Raw genomic sequence first — 23,422 nt, forward strand, 5'->3', positions numbered from 1 at the left:
GCGCAAAGAGTTAGGGTGAAATAAGTCAGAGAAAGACGAATACCGCGTGATTTCACCTCCGCGTGGATTCTAAAGAGCAAAGCTGACGAATAAACGGAACAGAAGAGAAACAGACCCCCCGAAAGAGAGAGTCCCAAGCAGGCTCTGAACCCTGAGATCATGACCTGAGCCGAAACGAGGAGTCGGACGCCTCCTTGAGCCACCCAGGCACCCTGTACGTTCAGATTTTCTGCTCGCGTGCAGCCCGTGCAGGCCATGGTTTCCATGAGGTTCTACTGATTAAAAGTGTGTTTGGTTTGCAAATCCTGACTTTCCTGGCAGAATCTGTGCCCTGTGGTCTCAGTGTTTAAAATCTGGACAAGCTCAGGAACCTCTGAGGGCAAAGAGGACACGTGGGCTTCGTGGTTAGTGCCCGGAGATGGGGAGACCTTTCCGTATTTCCGTCCTGGGGGGATAAAAAAAGATGGCCCCTTCCCAGGCCTCCATAAGCACGTAGTCTGTAGTAATTCCAGAAAGGGAAGGAGCATCTGCTGTGGACAGCCCCAGGTGTACGGGGAGGGCCGTGCTCCTGGGGTGCCCCGGGGACCCCCAGCCCTTCCTTCCACAGCCGAAAATAAGACCACCCTTTCCACAGAGGGTCCAGACATCGTGTTGTGGTCTCAGGATCGGTTCAGAGAGTGCAGAAGAACAGAAACCACCTTTCTGAGCAGCAGCCGTTTCTCAATAATAACGGTAACCTTGGTGGGCTTTGGGAGACGTGCGGGAAGGGGCGCCCTGTGCCGCTGCGACGGTGGAGACGTGCGTCGCTGTTCGTGGGCCGTGGGGGCGGGGGCACCGTGGGTGTCCCACATCGTGGCCTCCCACCCCGGCCAGGACTGTGCCGTGCGGATGCCGGGCTGCTGAATTCCTCGGTTCCCTCCATCCGGGCGTCAAGGGGCCGAATTTTGGGCGGTGGTAGTAACAGGGGTCAGTCACCGCGTTCAGATAGGCCCTCAACGCTGAGAAGCACTTTCGAGGGGGCAGCCTCCCCGGTTAGGAAGGTGAGGCTCAGAGAGGTTCGCTGGCTTTGTCCCGGTCACATAGCAGACGTGCAGGCAGCAGGCTTGGAGCCGCGGGTTTTCCCCTGCGAGGTCGTGTCACGGAGGCCACTCCCAAGGACGCGTGGTTACTACAGGTGGCGGTGTTGGTGCTCAGGGCGGAGGGACTCAGAGGAACGTGGGGCCCAAACCCCCCTTCTGATCTGGTTTTTGTCGGACCCAAAGGGAAACCGAGAGCCTTCCCACAGTTAAATGGCGATTTAGGGACAGACCTGGTCCAGCCCCTGGTCTTGTCACTGTCACCTGGACCCCTCCCGGGCTGTCACGCTGGCGGCCAGTCCTGCCTGAGATGCGGATTTTTGAAAAGTAGGTTTAGATGCAGGAAAATGCGTTGTTATCCTGCTACAGAAGCGAGGTGGCACCTCCCTGGCTCTCCCGGATGCCCGCTGTCTCTTTACCACGCTCCACCTCAGCCCGATTCCAGTCTTAATCGTTCCCTCCAAGAAAACGACCGAGTTTCAGGTTTGGACTCATGGGACTGATCATGTAGGCGGTGGAGTTTTACGGCACTGAGACCTTCCACCCTATAGATGCAGAAACATCCTCTCCAGGCTGGTTCCGAGAGACCGGAGCCCCCACGGCCCGAAGCAGAGCTGAGGACGGTCACTGTTCAGGGAGCAGGGGAGGCGGTGGTGTGGTGGAGGGGACTGAAAACACACCCCACGGGTGCAGGGCGGTGATGTGGCAAGTCCAGAGCCCAGGGGACAGGGTGAGAGCCACCGATGGGCCTCTGCTCAGGTCTGCTGGGGGACACCTGCCCGCGGGTAAACACCCCTCGCCCAGTTCTCACGGGGGGTGAAGGCTGACTTTGCCTGAAGCCACCTGACAAACACTTACTGGACTCGTGTCAAACCAGGACGCGGAGAGGCCATCCCTCCCCTGACAGGGGCAGGGTCAGTGTTGCACACGTAAGGAAGGGGTGTGTTTAGAAGATCAGTACGCAAATGAGACTACAATAAGAGTAATTCGAATCTACTTAGGTTATGAGGAAATAGCACATGGGGGCTGGGGGGGGGGGGTGATCCGCCTGTGTCTTGCCCAAACGGACGTGCCACCGGCATTCGTGGAAACGACGGCCGGGCAGAGCCCTCTCTGCGCCCTGGCATTGTTACACCGGCTGTGCGTTTTCAGATGGACAATGGCCCACAGGTCCCGGCTGGGGGAGCCCAGGTTACCAGGCCGCCATCTACACCTTCTGCCCAGGCCCCCCCTCCCTTAGGACCCTCATCCGGGAGGGCGTTTGGGACGCTCATGAGAGTCAGACGGCAGCTTATAGCTTCGGGTGGACACAGCTCTGTGTTCAGACAAGCTGGTCCTCGTGCAAAACCACAACCTTCTCTTTTCTGCCTGCGGCTTCTCTGCTGGAGGCTTTGGAGGCAGATGGACCCGTGCGTGTTTATGCAGCGGGATTTAGATGCTAAAGGAGCTGTGATCTGCGTGCGGCCGGACACGGTTCTCTTGTCCCCGTAGCGGCTCCGTGGATGGTCACGGTCACGCCGACGTCGGTCTCAGGCAGACGCACAGTGAGCAAACCAGATGGGCGTCCGGCAAATGGGGCATCACAGGTCTCAGACAGATTCACACGGGGCTCGTCCCGAGCAGGCTCCCAGACCGCACCTCTGGGGCGCCTTCCTGACAAGGGTGCAGCCAGCGGAGGCGCTGTGACCCGGACCGTGTGGGGGACCCTGCCTGTGGTCGGCCGGGTGGTTCCTTCTGCCCCAGGAGGAGCGGAGGGTGCATGGGGGACAAAGCGTTGTTCGAGCTGCACGTGCACGTGCCCTGAAAGTGCCGCCCCTGTCCGGAGACCCCCAGGGCCTTTCTGGCCATGAGTACGACTCCTGGAATGGCCAGGGGGGAGGGGAGCCTCGTGGCCCTTGTAGGCGGGAGGCCGGGGCCCACGCTCTGCACGCTGGCCGGGCTCCCGATGCGCTTTGTCTGCTCGTCTGCAGGGCCCCCACAGCCCTAGGCCATCTGGGTAAGGTTTGCATCCCTCAGGTGGGCGTTTGCTGAGAGTACTCACGCTGAGCAACTTCGGGTTTCTGGGTCTTTGTGTGGCTTTTCTCGACATTTCGGCTCTAGGTGCATTTGGCTGAAGCCATTCTGACTCATTCACCCCCAGGAAAGCACGTGTAAACCCTCCCGCTTTTCCTATTGGCTTGGTGTGCTTTTTATCAGCACTGGAACCTGCCCCACGCCCGTCACTCAGGTGCACACACCCGGCCACCCCCAGTGCACACCTGGGCGTCTGCGTGTTACCCGTGCATCTGGGCGTCTGCTCCTCACCTGGGCATCTGCGCGTCACCTGGGCATCTGCTCGTTACCTATTACCTGGGCGTCTGCACCTTACCTGGGCGCCTGCTCATTACCTGGATGTCTGTGCGTTACCTGGGCGTCCCTTCCCCACCAAGGGCGCTGTGTTTTAAGGAGGGTCGGCGTGTGCGCCGGGGACCGTGCACTGCCACCCAAGGTTCCCACCCAGCCCCACGAAGCCGGTGTTAACGACCTTACTTTCCAGACGAGAAAGTGCAGGTGAGAGGGGCCTCCCAGGAAGCGAGTCCAAGAGCGGGATTCAGATCCAGGCGTTGCCCCCCGAGATGATGACCTCCAGGGGAGGGGGGAGCGGGTGACATGTGTCCTTCTGACCCCAGACCCATGCCCCTTGGGGGAGGCGGCGTGTCTGTTTGTTCAGTCCCCTGGTTCCCAAAGTGTGTACCGTGGGCTCCTCGTCTCAAGAACTTGCTAAGAACACATCTTCAGGCCTCCGGACTTGGAAGGTTAGGAGTGAGGGCAGCTCTCTGCATATTTTTTTAAACTCCTGAAAACAGCTTGAGGCCCCCACACACCGGGACGTGCCAGAGTGTTTTCCCGGGGGGAGGACACGACGTTCTCTGGTGTGAGGCAGATCCCGGGAGATGAACTCGTGCGGTCAGAGAGCGCCCGTGCTGGCATTTGTGGACAGAGACACTACAGCCCGGGAGGACGGGTCACGTGGCAGACACACTGGGGCTGGGACCAGCATCCGGACTCCTCGTTCAGCGCTCTTCCTGCAGAGCCCCCGGGGAGCCTGAGAAAGAGCGGGGTCTGGAACGTCCCCCAGGAGGCCGTCAGTTGTTCTGGGCGGCGAAGATGGGAGCTCACGGGGCTGGATCCCACTTGCCGCCAGCATTTTCCACCTCCACTGTCCTCATCTTCTGGTTGTGGCTGACGTGGCCTGGAGCACGGGTCTCCGCGTGTCCCCTCCCCGCAGGCCATCCCTGCAGCAAGCATTATGTGTAAGTTCTTGCTAAGGGGCTTTGATGCCTGGAGACCTGACCGGGCTTCTATAAAAGACCAAGAGTTTGGTGCAAGGTTCTCCGAGCCTCCCAGGGGCAAGTGCAGAGTGCGTTTACGTAGTATCATCACGTTAGGAATTTTAAGTGAGCAGATGCGGCCTCACTCGTGGCCAGTGAGGGTGGCGGGTAAGCCCCGTGCCCTTGAACGCAGGGGCACAGCCGTTGTTCAACAGCAGCGTGTCCCGCTCCTTCTGGGTCACCTTCTGCGGTCACCCCTGGGTCAGGGTGAATGTCCCCCGGCTCCAGGGGCTTCACCAAGACAGAGACGCTCTAAGAATGTTTATTTACAGTCCTTTTCTCCGCGTGTGTATCTTCCATCACCGGAAATGTCTCGTTGCTTTGGGTGTGGGCATCCGACAGCAGCTGTGTCCACAGGGACGGGCACCTGCTTGTCCCCAGGTTGCTGCGTCCTCACTGCCGTCTCCTCAGGCGGGAAAGCAGAGTGGTGCCCGTCCCCGCTCCCGGGACCCCCGTCCCCGCCCCCAGGACCCCCATCCCCAGGAGCACTGTCCCTTCTCATTTGTGCTGTCCTCACCCCCTCCCCTTTCCTCCCCCGTCTCTTGTGGCTTCAGTGTGAGTTTGGTTTACTTTCTTAAAAAGATTTCAACTTAACGTGGTCATGACGTGAGAGCAAAAACAAATCCAGAGCAAATAAGGTCACGGTGGGGAGACACAGAGGGGATGAGTGACCTAAATGACCGTTATCATCCCTACAGGGTGACGGCTGGATGCCACAGACAGGTTCGCTCAGCAGCACAGCCCTTACCAGCTGCCCGAAGCGTCCCCGTGTCCCGGGGGGCGCCGGGGACCTGACCCCGTGTCCCGGGGGCGCCGGGGTCCTGCCCGGTCTGAGCAAGGGCCGTGGAGGTGGGCTTGTGGGAGTGTCAGTGTCCCTCTGCTCACACAGAGTACCCCGGTCAGACCGAGTGCAAAGGGCACAGGATTGTCAGGAGCCCCCAGAACCAGGCAGATGGTGTGGATTCCCCAGAAAGCAGGTTTTCACGGGCTCGAAGGTGAAACTACCCAGATTAGGTTGGCTGCTTGTGAAGAATGGAGTGCTTCCCACCCGCACCCTTCCACACCCACCGCAGGGGGCTGATTCTCCTGGCTCCAGGGCTGGGCCACGTCCATAGTCCCACCTGAGCCCACGTGTGCTGGGCACCCGCCTGGGCCTCCGGTGCGGAACCCACGCGGGGAGGCTGTGCTGATGCCGCCTTCGCCGGGGTTCACGGCACTGCCCTGGGGGCGTGTGGGGAGCGCCTCTGCCCCATGCAGTGCCCCAGGCGTCTGGACTCAGCAGGTTCTCGGGAGACGCTCCAGGCGCAGCCGGTGGGTAGAGGGTACGGGGACCATCAGCTTTCACGTCCCTGCGAGCTCAGCTCTGGGAAACAGGTGTTTCCTGTCACCTGCTCATCGCTGAGAGTGAAGGCGACGTTCCAGAAGGTGGGAAGAGACGTCAAGTTCCTTCACCCATGAAACGGTTGAGACTGTTGATCGCGAGAAAAGTAGGTCTGTGTTCTGGGCGGGGCAACCTCTGCCTTCGGGAGATGGTGAGGGTTCATGGGTTTGGAAATCCAGATGCCACCCTAGTCAGTTGTCCCCAGGTTCTGCCAGTATGCCCTGCTTGCCCGGCCGGAGGCCCCGGTTCAGCTGGGGGGACTCGTTCCCAGCGAACTTCTTGTTCTCTCTGCATCGCGCAGCTGTTTGTGTAAACTCATAGAACATAACCTTTACAGGAGAGCACACGAAACCCCACAGCCCACAGAATTAGCACTCAGCGGACAGCCCCCCGCCCCCCCTAGGCTGCCCCTCTCCTGGGTCAGGACCTCGTGTCCTGGTTATCACTCAGCCCAGGCGTGCGCCTTCCCAGACACGGCACCACTTTGATTTACTTTTGCCTTATTTTTGAATTCATATACGTGGAATTCTACATTAGGTATTTTACGTTAGACTTTTCTACTTGCTTGTGAAATTACGCTATTTTCCGTGCAGCCGTGGTTGGTCCATTTGCAGGGTGTTCTGTTACAAATAGACCAGAATTTGAACATTCTGATGTTGATGGGCCTTCAGGATTTTTCTCACTGGGTCCGTTACAAGTAAGTTGTCCGCCCTTATCCATGGAGGACGTATTCCAAGACCCCAATGGACACCTGCAACTGTGGATGGTACCAAACACTGTGTCCCTGTGTTTTTTCCTACACATACACACCTGTGATAAAGTGTAACTTATGAATTAGATACAGGTGGAGATAAACATAATAATTAATTATAAAATGGAATAATTATGCGGGGCGCCTGGGTGGCTCAGTCGGTTGAGCATCCGACTTCGGCTCAGGTCACGATCTCGCGGTCTGTGAGTTCGAGCCCTGCCTCGGGCTCTGTGCGGACGGCTCAGAGCCTGGAGCCCGATTCCGATTCTGTGGCTCCCTCTCTCTCTGCCCCTCCCCTGCTCATGCTTTGTCTCTCTCCGTCTCAAAAATAAATAAACGTTTAAAAAAATAGAATAATTATACCACCACACCATAATAACAGTATGTGAACGTGGTCTCTGTCTCTAAACGTCTTACTGTTCTGCCTTCACCTTATTCTGTGAGGACAGTGACGATGAGATGCCCACGTGGGGAGACCACTGACGTGAGCGACACGGGCAGGTGGCGCAGCGTGTGGTCAGCCGAGGACCATCTGCTTGCCGACGTGGACACCAAGGGGAGCGCCGCCGTGCTGCTGCGAATGCTCTTGACCTCACCTCTGGCGGCTGTTCCCCGGCTGTCCCGTGGCGGTGGTGTGGTGTGGACGGTGCCCGTTTCTCCCCGCAGTGTCGTGTGACAACATGCGTGAATGCTAACACCAGGGAAGCTCACCTGAGCCTTGGTGCCCAGTGTTGTCCCTGGGGCTCGGCCACGCAGGCTTGGCTGACCACTCACGGGGCTCGGCCACCGGCTCCCCAGAGGCTGAGTGGATCCACAGGGACCCAGCCTCAGTCACACCGTCAGCACAGAGCGTCTGCTGTGGCCTAGAGGCTCCCGGTGGACACGCTTGGCTCAGGGAGGGCACTAGGGAGGTCATGACCCAGGACCCGAGGGCAAAGACCGAGCCTCTCTTTGGGTCGGGTAATCCCTCGGTGTGCGGGCCACAGCCGTGCTTCAGAAGCTCTGGGAGCTGCACGTCGCACGAAGCCAACCCCAGATCCCCGCCCTGATCTGCAAGGTGCCGTGTGGTCTGGCCTGCCTGTGTTTCAGACACGCCGACACCCGGCTGTTCCCTGTGCCCAAAACCTCCGTCTCCCGGATCCGTACAACTGAGTCCTTCTTGCCGCTGGGCTGTACTTAACAGATGTCATCTCCTCAGGGCGCCCGTCCTGTCTTCCCAAACCCGGGGGGCCCTTGGTCAGTGTCTGTGTGACCTTGGCACCTGCTTGTCAGAGCCACCATCGTGCCCGTCGCGCTCTAGCTCACACATCTGCTCGTTTGTTAGCGGTCGCTCTGCACACAGCTGCCACGAGGTGCTGTTCCCGACTGTCTCTCTGTGCCCGGCACCCGGAGCGGGACTCAGCAGCCCGCTGCTGAGTGCGTGAGCGAGCCAGCGAATGGGACAGACGGGTGAGTAAATAAACGGTACAGATGCCGGTGTAAACAAACCCAGAGCCCTGCACAGCAGGACTCCCAGAGGCTGTGCTGCGCGGCCGTGAACTGGGGATCTCGAGGGCGTGCTACCAACTCAGTTCCCGGAAGCACTTTCTGGCGAGCATTGGTGTCTGAAGTTGGCGTTTTAGGGAATCAAATCAGTTTTCACACGGAACTAACACTGAAAAAGGGAGTAAGTCTAGCGTGTGGTGCGCATTCTTAAGACTTTTTTCCTTTTCTGCTCCGTTCTTTGGGACCCCCGTGTGCTGACTTCTTTAGGACCAGTTGACCTGTTCTTCGGTATAAATGCGAAACACCGCCTTAATATCCCCTCCTTCATCTGCTTACGGTATTAAATCCTTTGCGCCAAAGCAGGACTCACTCTCGGTGATGGCAGGCGGGTCTGGGAGGGAAGCCTTTGATAATCTCTCGGTTACGTCCCCGAAGTGTCCATTTGAGAGCTGTCTATGGAGGGTTTGATCGTTGACCCCATTCTGCACGACCGAATCAATACTGATGGACCTGTGGTCTCAGTCCTTGGCAGTGGTGTTTTTTTAGCGGCTTTTAAAAATCCTTGCTGCCTGCTGGATGCATTTGTGCTATAGAAAACCTGTGCTTTTTCCATTTGAAGCCAGCACTGATGAAGATTACATTATTTTCAGACACTAAAGATCCTGGCTTATCTGTTTCCACAGAAATACTGTCCGTAGCCGTTTATGGGTACCGTTGGCTGGTTGGGGCACACACACTTCTTCAGCAGGGACGCTGGGCGCCAGACGCTGTGGGTAAAAATTCAGGATGGCTCTGTGTGCCATTTGCTCCTGTCGAGGTGTGGTTTAGGGTTTATTACAGCTTGTCTGTTTCACTTCTGTCCTTTGTCCCAGCACAGCCCTGCTTACAGGAGCTCAGACTGCAGCCTCCAGCCCTCCGGTCGGTGGGCGCCCCTGTCCCCCAGCAGTCAGTCCGCCACCGTGCCCCATGGTGACCCCTCTCTGAGCAGAGGCTGGGAGGCTGTGGTTCCCTGTGACCTGTGTGTCACATGCCCTGTCTGTGCCCCGGCCCCTGCCCGTGGACACGGGCCTGTAGGCGGGAGTTCAGAGCCCTCTGTGTTACGGACCACCTTGCCGAGAAACCGTGAGGCTCCTGTCCCTGGTCGGCCAGTGTCCATGTGCCCTCGGTGCCCGCGGACTTTACTCTCTGCAGCTGGCTGCCTGCTGAGCACAAATTCCAAGTCAGTCGTGGAAACGGCTGTTCCGTCACGTAGATTCCTGCCGCGGGGTCGATTTACGGCGAGGTTTTATAGGCGGGTGCCTTGATGAATGTGTTTGGATCTGCTGTGAATGATTCCTGCATCGTGATACTGAAGACTGATGTACGCTTTCCATTAAGAAGGCAGCAGCGGTCTGACTGCGTGATGCCGTTCAGGGTTCTTCCGGCACTGATTCCGGGGGACTCGGCTGTTCTGGTGGGAGACTGTTGGTTAAACGTGAGCAGCTGAAACCCCTTGCCACCATCCAAAGCTCAAAGCCAAGAGGTCAGATTGGAGGCAGGACAGCGTTTCCAGCCAGATGGCCTCTGCTGAGATCCCCAGGCCCAGGGAAGGCCTGGTGGGCGGGACCCCGGGGGCTTCAGGGTCCTGTTTCCCAGGGCGTTTCTTCTCTGCCAGACGTGTGGGGAGTCTAGAAGAGCAGAGTAGACGTGGGAGGAAGCTGGTGGCACAGTCCTTGCTCTCGAGAGGAGGGCAGAGCCGGCTGGTGAGCCTTGACTTTGGCGGCTGTCCCTCGGAACCCCGGGCCCTCGAACCCCCGTCTCTGGGAGCCCCCGGCCCTCGGAGCCTCTGGCCCTTCTCGGCCAAGGCTCCCCGGCACTGACCTTCTGCGGTCAGATTCCCGGTGCTCCCTGTGCACCCAGCCCCACACCAAAGCTCTGGGCCGCCTTCCGCCGCCTCAGGCCTCAGAGCTGACAGTTCGGAGCTTCGCGGGCCTGGAAGGTCCGGGTTTCTGTTGACGCTGTTCCAGCCGTGTGGGGGTCCAATAAGAACCGTCATAACAAATTCCAAAGCTTGGAGCGCAAACCCCCGTAAGGCAGGGCCTCCTGACTCTTGACGGTGGGATAAACCTCTCGCTCGGGGGCGTGTGAGTCGGAGGCATGGCCCGGCTGGCGGCTGTGCGCCGAGCTGAGAGGAGACGGCGCTGGAGGCCCAGGGTTAGACGTCACTCGCTTTATTTTATCTCTTGATCATCTGCTGTGCGCACTCCTTGTTCCTCGGGCCCTCGTTCGGGCAGCCCGTCCCCTCCTGACCTCCGCACCGCTCCAGCTGCCCCCTTGGGAGGCAGTGCTGGCGGCCGCACGTGCGGGGAAGGTGGGTGGGAAGTCCTAGCAGGTGCGGTCCTGCCTCGGCCCCTCTTTTCCACCAGGCGTATCTTCTGTGCCCCACAGGCCGAGGCTGCGGGCCGTGGGGGGACCACCATGTGGGCGGCGGCGTGAACCCCCAACTCTTGTGTTTCTTCACTCATTTCCACAATCACCGAGAGCTCACTGTGTGTTATCGAGTGTCACAGGCAGGAGATGAAGTTGCTTTCGTGGCCGGATCCCCCTTCCTATGTCCCTCCCCGTGTCCCTCTTGTGTCACTTCCCCTGCCCCTCCCATGCCCCTCCTGTGCCCCTCCCTGTGTCCCACCCTGTGTCCCTCTCATGCCCTCCCGTGTCCCTCCCTGTGTCCTCTCCCGTGTCCCTCCTGTGTCTCTGAGAAGCAGGCTGTGCTGCCCGCGGGCACAACTGAGCCCCGAGTGGAGCCTGAGGCCGGGTCTGGGAAGAGGAGTGAAACTGGGAGCCACGAGCGGTGTGAGTCAGGTTGATAACGTGTCCTGTTCACACAATTGCAGATTGCCGCGTCCCTCAGGTGGAGGATGCTGAGATCCGTAACAAGACCTACAGACACGGAGATAAGCTGATCGTCACCTGTCACGAAGGGTTCAAGATCCGTTACCCCGACCTTCACAACATGGTTTCGCTGTGTCGCGATGATGGGACTTGGGACAATCTGCCCCTCTGTCAAGGTGGGTGCAGAGCACGTGTCCCTAACAGGTCGCGGGGACCGCGCTCGGCCCGCACCCCCTGCACTGGGATCGGAGTCCCCGCACCCTCCCTGCAAAAGCATTTGCGGAAATACCTCATTGTTCAGGAGATAGGAGTCTGGCGGCCGGGCGTGAGCTCAGTGATGAATTATTGTATATTCAATGAAAACAGTATTTACACTCATTTCAGTGGTGGTGAGAACATACTTATGGCTAATCTCACAGAGGCCTCTGTAAGATTACAGAGGATCTTCATAATGCGATCCCTTTTTATAATGCACAAGGATCAGAAAACTAATCAAATTCAGATTTATCCAAACCACACAGTGAGTATTCCTTGCACTTTTAAAATCTGCCTGGGCCGACGTCGACCCCGTTTGTGAAAATAAGTCCCCCCATTCACATCAGTTCTGATTTTATTTTTTGACATGTGACCTGGACCGAGGGCCCAAGAGGCCCATGCATAATTCATCATTTGGGGGGAGGGCGGGCCGGGTCCAGTGACGACCAACGTGGGCCCCGCGCGTGGGAGTCCGGCTGGCGAGCTCTGACGCTCTGCGAGCCGTGGTTGCAGATAAGTGGTTTCCTTCCGTGGGGGCTGGAGTCGGGGCCACTCAGGAGAACATGGGCGCAGGACTGGAGGACAGGGGACATGCCCCCCACCGCACAGCGGGGTTCTCCGCGGAAACTGCCCTCACTCCGCGGCTGCTCCCCCACTTTCTAAAGGTTCCCTTTCACACCACGTGAGGACCACGTGCCCCTTCACCAGCTCTTTCGGTCGCAGTTATTTTTTTTAAATGCCCAATGGCAGGGTCCTTGTCAGGGGCTCAGGTGCGGCTCTCCCCATGCTCGCCCAGCCCCTCCGTCCACCGCCCCACACTCAGGTCTCAGCGCGGCAGGAGGGAGCAGGCCCACCGGGCTGGAGACCGGTGCTTCATCAGTCAGCCCTGCAGGCCAGCCTCATTCCTCCAGTGGCCTGGTCTGCACCCACCGGCCCTCCACTGGAGCCCCCGCCTGTGCCCCCCCCATGGGACCCCCGCCCTCCCCTCCCCTCCCCTCCACTGGGGCCCTGTCTGTGCCCTGCCTGAGGCAGCCTGACTCCTCAGAGCCCTGGGAGGAATACAATTGGCCCTTAGAATGACATAACCCTGAGGCTTTCACTGTAGAACCGGGGAGCTGAAGCCCAAGGAGGAGCCACTCTATTATCTAGAGGTGCAGGTAGGAATCACGTTACTGACTCAAAGTCTGGTTTCTACCGCTGTGTTTAGGATGGGACGGGCTGTCCCCAGGCACACAGCGTCTCTTTCTTTGATTTACTGCTTGAGTCATAACCCCTTCTGTCTGCTTTTGGGCGGTCAGGGAGCCCTGTCCCAAGGCCCCTTTTCCGGGGGAACTTCGGGTATTGGAGAGCAGCGCGTGATGCCCGCTGTGGGCCGTGGGCCAGCTGGTTGCTCCTTGGCGGAAGCCAGCTTACCTGTGTGGGCGGCTCAGAACTGCAGTCTTCCCCGGCAGGAGGCGAGGGTCCCCTGTGTCAGCGCCTCTGAACTTGCTCGGTTCTGATGCGTCACGTGTTCGTGCCGATACCCGTGTTCTGTTTCCTCAGTTACTGATTCTGTTCGTTCCTGACCCCCAGCCTCCCCCTGCCCCCCACATTTCACTTTTCTTACGAACACCGTCCACGTTCAGCTCCGTCGTTAAATCATCGAAGGCCGTGGAGAGGTGATGTGGCTGCGTCTCAGATACGGTCCACCCCGAGTGTTGGCCGGTGCGGGAGGTGGTCTCTTGGGTCCACAGGTCTCTGTGGCTCCAGCACACGGCCGTGTGGGGTCCGCCCGGAGTCAGCGTCTCCCGAAGTTCTGCACGCTGTGGGGCCTCTCTGGCCGCACCCTGGTCTCACCCTCGTACACAGACATCTCCTGCCGGTTTGCTGACCAAAGCAGTTTCCCGAAGACAAAGCCCTCTGATGCTTCTGATACGTAACACAGCCGGCCAGAAGGAGGGCCCGGTCACCTGCTGCGGGGGGTGTGATGTAATTTGTACTCGGTGATTGGAAGGCAAAGGAGGGATTTCCATTATACGTTATTTATTTCACACACAGTTAGTTCTCCCCAGGAAGAGCACGGCTCGGCAGGGCCGTTATTCCCGCCAGTGGAACCACTGAAGGCAGTAAGAGACCCCATGGTTGCAGTGGATGCCACACCGGGTGGGTCTGTGTGCTGGGAACGCCCCACTGGGCTGCACAGATCCCACTGGAAGTGTCCCCTGGGCTGCACGGGCTCCTGTGTCAGTGCTGGACCCAGCCCCCACTTGCACTCGGAAAGCACACAGAACTGGGCCTCCGAGAGGGCCCCACAGCTGCACCAGCACCCGGAGCCTTAACGTCCGTCCTTGGGCTCCACACAGACCCGAACCAGAGGCTCAGGGGAGGACCCAGCAGTCTGCTCTGCGACGCCCTCTGTCCAGGTCATTCTCAAGGCTGAGAGCCACGGGGTCCCTTATCCACTGCACATAAAACACAGCTGGGTCTTTGGGCGGAATCACACCGGGTCAGGCGGGCACCCACTCTGTAATCCGCACGGCAGCAGGGGGTTTGCGTGATAGCCTTCTCGAACCCCCTCCCCAGGCCCCCCCAACCCCACCCCCCCACCGTTGAAACAGTCAGGGTGTTGGTCCCTCCACGGTGGTTCTCAGCCCAGCAGCACGTTCGGCTTACTTGGAGAGTGTCCAGGCTGCCTGTGGACCCAGGGCACAGGACCGGGCATTGGTGTTTATCAAAAGTTCCTCAGGTGATTCTCAGGTACAGTCAGGGCTACGACCACCGGCCAGGGCCCTACAGCTACCCCCCCCCGCCCCCCCCGCCGTGTGCAGCTGTAAAACCTAACATCCGAGTCACGAATGGGATAGTTGAGCAGATGAAGGGGTCTGGCCAAGGCGCTCAGTCCCCAGAGGCCAGGTCACGCTTCCAGCAAGTGAATCCATCGGGGCGGGGGCGGATCTGAAGGTGCACAGAGGCGATCAAGCCAGACTGTCCCCTTCTGTCCCCTCACAGGCTGCCTGAGACCTCTCTCCTCCTCTAACGGCTACGTGAACGTCTCCGAGTTCCAGACCTCCTTCCCCGTGGGGACCGTCATCTCCTATCACTGCTTCCCTGGCTTTAAGCTGGAGGGGTCGGAGTATCTCGAATGCTCGCCCAACCTCATCTGGTCGTCCAGCCCGCCCCGGTGCCTCCCTCTGGAAGGTAACGTGTCTCCCTGTTTCGCGGCTGGATCTTGGGTGATGGAAGCGGACGTGTCGCTAGGAGAGCTGAGCGTTACGGTCACAGTACTCTGTTTCCTGAGCACACGGGGCCCGAGCTGAGGCAGCGAGCCTGGCCATCGGCCGAGAAGCAGGACTTAGAACCATCGTAAAACCGGCTCCCCTCCCCTGCCTGTCCTAGGCTTAAAGGGAATAAAAGAGAAAAGTTGGAAGCGTCAAAGGTTAAACTGCAAGATATTGCAGAGTTCAGTGAAATGTCTTCAAAAATTAATTTTCTCTGCACTAAATGAAAACAGATTGTATTACGGCATCGTTAATCTCACCCCTCATTTTATCGTCGTGTCGATGTTTCTTCCTATTTCTCTAGAGCATTTTACAGCTTAGCTGTAAACGCTTTGCTGGGAGCACACACACTTGGAAGCCGGAAACCAAGAGCTCCTTCCTCCGTGGTCTCCCTAAATGTCTGTGATGATTCTAGAGTGTGGTTCACGAAGGGGCACTGGTCAGTGAGGGGACGGGGCGCCCAGTGACAGGATCAGGCCCGTGTCTGGGGGGTAGAGCCGTACAGATTTCCGCCAGGAAAGGCGGGCGTGCTGGCTCGGCCCTGGCTTTAATGCGGGTCTTAAAATTATGATCAGACAAACAGCAGTTTTCTTCTGGGCGTCTGAGCCCGGTGGGGAGAACAAAACGAGAGCTCCACCAGGAGCCTGTCCACAGATCGTGCGGCCTCTCGTGGGAAGCAAGACACGACAACATGGCGTTCTCTCCAGGGTGTGAGTGCGTCACGGGAAGAGGCTGGGGGTTTCGGGAAGCGCCTCCTCCGGGGATTTGGACTTGGAGTAGGGGAGGGGGGGGTGGAGCGTCGGCAGGGAGGCGGGGAGAGGGGCTGCCGGACCACCAGCGGCAGGGGTGTCCTCAGAGCCCAGCCCCCGCTGCCCACCCATCCCAAATCCCCTGGGGTCAACCTCCAGGGGACATGTCAGAAGAGACGTGGGTGCACAGTTAAATCTGAGTTTTAGATAAACAGCAAATGATTTCTTAACAAAATGTTTTTAATGTGTATTTATTTTTGAGAAAGAGAGAGAGAGAGACAGAGCAGAGCAGGGGAGCAGCAGAGAGAGAGGGAGACAAGAATCCGAAGCAGCCTTCAGGCTCTGAGCTGTCAGTACAGAGCCCAACCCGGGGCTCGAACCCACGCACCGTGAGATCCTGACTGAGCTGAAGTCGGACGCTCAACCGACTGAGCCCCCCAGGTGCCCCAACAGCAAACTATTTCTTACTGTGAACGTGCCCTGAACGTTGGCATGGGACTTAACTCATGGTGGAAAATTACTTTGTTAAATTTGAAGTTGATATAACCCAGTGTGCGGTGTTCTCACTCGTTAAACCGGCGACCCTCACCTCAGGGTGGGGCGTCCTGTGTCCCTCCCCCCCATCTGGACCGCAGGCTGAGGTGAGCCTGGGTCCAGGAGAGGGGACTCTGAGGTCCGGAAGCGTCTCCCTGCGCAGACAACCAGAAACAGAGACTCGGTGGAGGGAGTCGTTGGCGGGATCCCGTCAATTCAAAATGCCGGTTTTCACACCTCTTCAAGTCGGTCGCGTTCTGATCAGCTCCGTTTTGAAACTTTGAACGCTTGTTTTTGTGGAGCCTGGAGAACACGGTGTGAACAGGTACGGCAAACTTGGAGGTCTGAACGGGGAGGTGGGCCGCGGCCCCCGCCAGCGAGGGCCGTGGCCCAGGGGGCCGCCTGCGTCGCAAATGCCGAGTCCTTCCTGGAGTTCTGTCGTGTGCGTTTAGATCACCTTTATTCCCCCGCACGGTGCCGTAAAACACCTGCCAGACCCAGGTGCGGGACCTTGCACACTGCTAACCACCTGGAGACCCCAGAGCCACGGTCCTGGACCCGGAGCCACGGTGCAGCCTGAAGGCTTTTTGTCTCAAGACTTGATAGAGACGGGGCTGAATTAAACGATGGGACAAAGTAACAAGTGCGACTTTACGACAGGTTATCCAGCGGGGCCCCGGCGTCGGTGTTTCTTCAGCTCCGCCGGGATCGTGTGCCATGTTTGTGGGGGGCAGGGCCCTATTTGTACAACATAGTCACTGGGCGTGCGTGGTCGGTGAACCGTCCTGAAGGGCTCTGCCCCTTGCACGTGCCACTGTTTCCCCCTCGGTGTCCATCTTTCCGAGCTCACGATCTGATTTTTCTTGATGGCCCAGTGGAAATCTGTGCACGGTGCTGGGGAGGCAGGAAGCTCTCAGGGGCTTCTAAATGTGGGGCGATCTGGCCCCCGAGTGCCCGGGTCTGGACGGCTGTGCCGTGGCGCTTTCCGGGCTCACCGTGACCCCCAGCCCGTTGGCTGTCCGTGTGCCTGTCCTGCAGCTCCCCCAGCCCCAGCTTTTCCAAACCTGCCAAGGGCCAGGAGAAGGGGTCACACAGAGGGCCAAGAGGCAGGTGGCACACTGAGCAAGGGAGTGGACCGCCATCAGACCCGCCGGGCGGGCTCCCGTCCTGGGTCTCCCCCTTCATGGCTTTGCCCCAGGGTGGGTCACTTGGCTCGTCCGTCCCCATTTCCGCACCTGCCAAATGGGGCAGATGGTTACGTTCCTCCCGAGACTGCGAGGCTCCACGTGGTAACGAGTTCGGAGTCGGTGAGTGGTCCTCCAAGCGGCCGCCGTCATCACTGTGCTCAGAATTTAGATACGTAGGCCGGTCTGGACATGGCTGTGCGAACAGAGTACCGAGCTTTTCTGCTCGTACGTTGTGACCTGTTCTCGCTGCTCTGGTGTTTGCAGATAAGACGAATCCCAGATGACAGAAACCCTGAACCACAGCAATTTGCATTAATTTTGAGAGCTTACTATGTGTCACAGTGTTGGACACAGTAACTCAGTCTTCCTAGTGAGACAGGTGCTGTTTTAACCCACTTCACCGATGGGCAGACCCAGGCTTGTAAAGTTCCAGAAACTCACCAGTTCACACCACCAGTAAGTGGGCGAGCTGGGACTCAGACGTGGGTCTCTGTCACCTCAGAGCTCATGTTCCTAATCACCAGGGCACTTTATCCAATTCAATTCTGATTGCTTTACGTCCAACAGGGAAACAACGGGATGTTTTTATAGCCGTTTTGTAAAGAGTGAAAAATTTTTGAAAAAACACATAGGAAGGGACTCCTATGTCGTTGTTCGTCCTGTGGGAATCCTAGCTGCAGGGCACGTGAGGCCAGATGGAGGCCACCCGCTGTTGTCCCCAGGACCCGCCGTCTCCCCGTCACAGTGGAGAGCCCACCAGGGTAGTGTCTCCTGTCACAGACCAGGTCTGACACCTTGAAGGACAACCTGACCTGTCCAGACCCTCCACCCCTGGGTCCTGGCTCTTCTGCCACATGGTGCCTCTTGGACTCACTCGGCTGGAGGGCACCTGGTGAGGTCAGGCTTCTCCAGCTCCGATGGCCACCCCAAGGTGTCCGTGACCCCAGGATGGATGCCTGGCCTCATGAGGGGCTCACATTTCGGAAGGAGAAGCTCCAGCAGCTTCGCTGAAGGCCCAGGTCATGTGTCCAAGGTCAGGACACTTGCCGCACTGAGAGCGGAAGGTCCTGGAGCACGCGTTCCCTGTAGCTGTGCTGGGGGCAGGGGACAAAGCACCTGAAATCGTAGTCTTGAAACACAATGTCGCTCCATCGTTGAAAAATAGACGTGAGGCTTTAAAACGAAGGTTATAGTAAAGGACAATGAACGACACTATATGATGATACAGGTGTCAATCCACCAAGAAGGTACAGCATTTATAAATACATATGTACCCAACATAGGAGCCCCTAAGTAGTTAAAGCAAATATTAGCAGACCTACAAGAAGAGATCTATAGCAATACAGTGATACCAAGGGACTTTAACACCTGCTTACATCAGTGGACAGATCATCACACAGAAAATCAATCAGGAAACATCAACCTCAAATGACACATTATACCAGATGGGCTTAACAGACGCATACACAGTACTCCACCCCAAACCAGCAGAATATACATTCTTCTCAAGTACACGTGGAACTCTGTGTCCAGGACACATCACGTGTTAAGCCACAAAGCAAGTCGTAATAAACACAAGAAGACTGACATCCTATCAAGTATCCTTTCTGACCACAATGGTATAAAACTAGAAATCAATTACAAGAAGAAAAACTGGGAAGACAAATACGTGGAGATTAAATAACATGTTACTGAACAAGTGCTGGGTCATAGAAAAAAATCAAAGGAGAAGTAAAAAAAAAAAATACGTAGACACAAATGAGAAAAAGAAATGTGACAGTGAAATCTACAGGATACAGCAACAGTGGTTCTAAGGGAAAAGTTCATAACAATACAAGCCTACCTCAAGACACCAGAGAAATCTCAAATAAACAATTTACACCTAAAGGAACTAGAAGAAGAACCAGCAAAACCCAAAGTTAGCAGAAAGAAGGATATAATAAAGATCAGGAAGGAAATAAATGAAATAGAGACTCAAATGATAATAGAAAGATCAATGAAACTAAGAGCTAGTTTTTTGAAAAAAATAAACAAAATCGACAAACTTTTAGCTGGATTCACCAGTAAAAAGGAGAAAGGCCTCAAATAAAATCAGAAATGAAAGAGGAGAAGTTACAGCCAACAGCACACAAATACAGAGGATAAAAGGGGCTACTAGAACAATTCTATACCAACAAAATTGGACAACATAGAAAAAAATGGATAAATTCCTAGAAACTTATGATCTTCCCAGACTGAATCACGAAGAAAATCTGAATAGACTGATTACTAGTAAGAAGATTGAGTCAGTGATCAAAAACCTCCCAAGAAACCAAAGTCCAGTACCAGTTAGTTTCAGTGGTGAATTCTACCAAACATTCAAAGATTTAATGGCAATCCTTCTCAAACTCTTCCAAAACACTGAAGAGGAGAAATTACTTCCAAAGTCAGTTTACAAGGCCAGCATTACCCTGATACTAAAACCAGATAATGACAACACAAGAAAATTAGAAGTCAGTATCCCCGATGAACAGTCATGTAAAAATCATCAACAAGGTATTAGCAAAATGAATTCAACAATATATTTAGAAGATCACATACAGTGATCAAGTGGGATTTATTCCAGGGATGCAAGAGTGGTCAACATTTGTAAGTCAGTCATCGTGATACGCCACATTAACAAAACAGAAGGTAAAAATCACGCGGTCATTTCAATAGATGCAGGAAAAGCATTTGTCAATATTCAACATCCTTTTATGATAAAAACTCTCCACAGAGTGTGTGCAGAAGGAATGTACCTCAAGGTAATGAAAGTCGTAATATGACAAACTCAGAGCTAATATACTCAACAATGAAAAGCTGAAAACTTTTCCTCTAACGTCAGGGACAAGACAAGGATGCCCCTTCTCCCTCTTTCATTCAACATAGTACTGGAAGTGCTAGTCAGAGCAACTAGGCAAGGAAAAAAAATAAAGGCACATAAAAAGTAAAACTGCTACTATGTGTAGATGACATACTATATATAGAAAACTCTGAAGACTCCACCAAAAAACTGTTAGAATAAATGAACTTAGTAGAAGTTGCTGGACACAACATTAATATACAAATATCTGCTGCTTTTCTATACACGAATAGCAAACCGTCAGAGAAATCAAGAAAACAGTGTCATTTACAATCACATCAGAAAGAATCAAATGGGATGAGAGGGTGATCTGGCTATGACATTTGTCACCCATTGATCACCAAGGTTGATTTGGCTGGTCTGGCTGGCTGGGCAGGTGTCCCCTTCCTCCCTCAGCTCTCCACACGCGTCCCTCCCGAAGCTGCACACTTCGTAGAAGCGGACGACCTTCCCTAATAGAGGAGGACGGTCAAAGGCATACAAGTGGCTGTGTTCACCTCCTAGGACCTCCAAACAAGCTCTCAAAGTCCATTTGTGGGAGAGTATAGGGCAGTCAAGCTTCCAAGACTCAACACGTTCAAGTGAGGCGCTGCATGCGGCGGTCTGCCTTTCTGTAAAATTAGAAATGAAAGAAGAGTAAAATACCTAGGAATAAATCTAACCAAGGAGGTGAAAGACTGGTACACTGAAAACTGTAAGGCTTTGATGAAAGAAACTGAAGGTGACACGAACAAATGGAAAGACATTCCATACTCATGGGTTAGAAGAACAGATTTGTTACAGTGTCCATGCTAGCCAAGGCAATCTACGGATTCAAAGCTGTCAAAATTCCAATGGCGTTTCTTCACAGAAATAGAACAAATCATCCTAAAGTTTGTGTGGAACCACAAAAGACCCTAGATAGCCAAAAGAGTCTTGAAAAAGAAGAGCGAAGCCAAAGGTATCCCACTCCCTGATTCCAAACTGTATTACAAAGCTGTAGCAGTTAGAGCAGTGTGGTCCTGGCACAAAAACAGACATGTAGATCTACAGAACAGAATAGAGATCCCAGAAATAAACCCACAATTATATGGTCAATTACCTTACGACAAAGAAGGCAAGAACACACGATGGGGAAAAGAAGATCTCTTCAACAAATGGCGCTGGGAGAACCTGACAGCTACGTGCAAAAGAATGAAACTGGACCACTTTCTTCCATCATATACAAAAATAAACTCAACGTGGATTAAAGACCTGAGTGTGAGGTCTGAAACCATAAAAATCCTAGAAGAAAACAGAGGTGGTAAGCTCCTTGACATCTGCCTCAGTGAGGTTTTCTTGGCCCTGACTCCAAAGATAACGGAAGCCAAAGCAAAACTAAGTAGGCGGGATTACATCAAAATAAAATGCTGCCATGAAGGAAACCACCGAGAAAATGAAGAGGTAGCCTACTGAATGGGAGAAGATGTTTGCTAATCGTATGACCGATGAGAGGTTAATATCCAAAATATATAAAGAACTCATGCAACTCAATAACAACAAACACCCCCAAACCATTGAGTTAAAAATGGGTAAAATATCTGAACAGATATTTTCCCAAAGAAGACATCCAGATGGCAAACAGACCCATGAAAAGATGCTCAACGTCACTTCTCATCAGGGAAATACAAATCAAAACCATGATGAGATGTCGCCTCACACCTGTCAGGATGGCCAGAATCAACAACACAAGAAACAACAGGTGTCGGCGAGGATGCGGAGAGAGGGGAACCCTCATGGCACTGTTGGTGGGAATGCAGATTGGTGCAGCCACCATGGAGAACAGTACGGAGTTTCCTCAAAAAAATTAGAAATAGGTCTACCCTATGACCCAGCAATTCCACTTCTGGGTATTTACCCAAGGAACACAAGAACACGAATTCAGAGGGATACACGCACCCCAGTGTTTACTGGAACATTATTTACAGTAGCCAAGAAGTAGAAACAACCTAATTGTCCATCAGTAGATGAATGGGTAAGAAAGATGTGGTTTTTATGCACAATGGAATATTACTCAGCCATAAAATCAGCAATCAGACCTTGCCATTTGCAATGGCAGGGACGAGTTTTGTGTTAAAATGTCAGACAAATACTGCATGGTTTCACTCTCGTGTGGAATCTAAAAAACAAAACAAAACCCAGACTCCTAGATTGAGAGAACATATTTGGTGGCTGGTAGGGGTCGGGTGGGTGCAGTGGGGGGAGGGGTCAGGAAATACAAACTCCCAGTTATAAACAGCGTGGGGAACATACCCAGCGATGTTGTATTAACGGTGTGTGGTGACACGGGTCACCAGACTTGCTGCGGTGGCCATTTCGCTGTGTTTGCAAATGTCAAATCAGTGTGTTGCACAGGTAATATAATACTGTGTGTCACTGGGACCTCGGTGAGGAAGAAGAAGAAGGTGGGGGGCAGGGGCATCCGGGAAGGCGGGGAGCCTGGCCCCGGGGGTCGTGCCTGTGTTTGTTTTTCCCAAACAGGGACCGCGGGCACGAAGGTGCCATTTGCGGTGACTTGGGCCGTGGCTTTGCCAGTGCAGAACTTTTCCACAGGCGCCGGGCTGGCATTTCCCCCCCGCGGAACAAGCAAAGCAGCTTAACATGGGAAAGTTTGTTTCCAAAGCCGACCAGTCCCACCACTCAAATTACTCAAATTGCCCGAAGTGATTTTTCCCTTGTGCTCACTTGAGAGCGCACAGGCCCAGGGATGCAGGTTTAACCCACGGTGTCGGCCTCAAATTACAGGAACGCAGCACTCGATTTCCTGAGAACCTGCCAGCGCCCAGGGGTCCGCTCAGGTCCACGTCCTTCTGCAAGAAAAGGAGCAAAAAATAAGAACCTGAAAAACCCTGTTTGGCCAAATGTGAAATAACTGGAAAGGTTCCAGTTTAGGATCAAAACCGAGAGCCAGTGTGGATGTGAAGGTCTGGCGACGGTGGAGCGGAGTCAGGACCTGGGGGGTCCCAGAGCCCCCAGTGCCATTTCCCTGCAGGAACCTGGGCCTCGCGCAGTGGCACCGCCGAGGCGACCCTGTGACGGGAACAGCAGACACGCAGCAGGGAGTGTGGGCTCCTCGATGCGACCCGCCGGAGCCCCTCGGGGTCCAGGATGCACCCAAGGGCGCCCACCCCGTGCCAGCGCCGTCCCGCCTTAAAGGAGCGCTGGAGCACACCAGGAGTCGTTGTGAAGAAGGGTGCCGTGCGCGCTCTCTTGGCTGTGAGGTCACGTGTCGCTGGGTCCGCCCCAAACCAGGCGGGACCCTCCGTGTCACCAGACCAGCCAGCCAGGGGGAGGGGCGTCTTCACGGCCTTCCTGCCCTGGGTCCCCGGAAAGACACTGAAGAATCGGATCCCTGGGTTAACCGGAAACTCTCCTGCACCCGATTCTAAGTAACTTGGCGGACCGAGCCCCCAGCGGGATTTCCTGGCGCTGAGTTTGGACCATCCGTCTGGAATTCCTTAGACACCCGCCTCCCTTTCTGCCTTTCCCCACGCCCCCCTGCGCCTCCTTGGCAGAAATGAAGCAGTAGCGACGGACCAGTTGACTGGGTGTGTCCCCGCCTGGGAGGGCGTGCCAGCCCCTGGGTCTGCACCCGCGCCCACCCCC

The 23,422-nt window shown here is 55.4% G+C and overlaps 1 protein-coding gene across 3 annotated transcripts in view; it reads left to right on the forward strand.

Moving 5' to 3' along the window:
- SUSD4 (sushi domain containing 4) overlaps positions 1–23,422 on the forward strand; it is an 89,935-nt gene that overhangs the window by 44,505 nt on the left and 22,008 nt on the right. For all 3 annotated transcript variants that reach the window (XM_040451968.1, XM_040451970.1, XM_040451969.1), the window contains 2 exons: positions 10,938–11,111; positions 14,179–14,367. In XM_040451968.1, the coding sequence (XP_040307902.1) occupies positions 10,938–11,111; positions 14,179–14,367 (363 nt within the window). The remainder of the gene's footprint in view (positions 1–10,937; positions 11,112–14,178; positions 14,368–23,422) is intronic.

The sequence above is a fragment of the Herpailurus yagouaroundi genome, unplaced genomic scaffold (assembly GCF_014898765.1).
Source record: "Herpailurus yagouaroundi ecotype Mexico unplaced genomic scaffold, PumYag 205, whole genome shotgun sequence".
Taxonomy (NCBI): domain Eukaryota; kingdom Metazoa; phylum Chordata; class Mammalia; order Carnivora; family Felidae; genus Herpailurus; species Herpailurus yagouaroundi.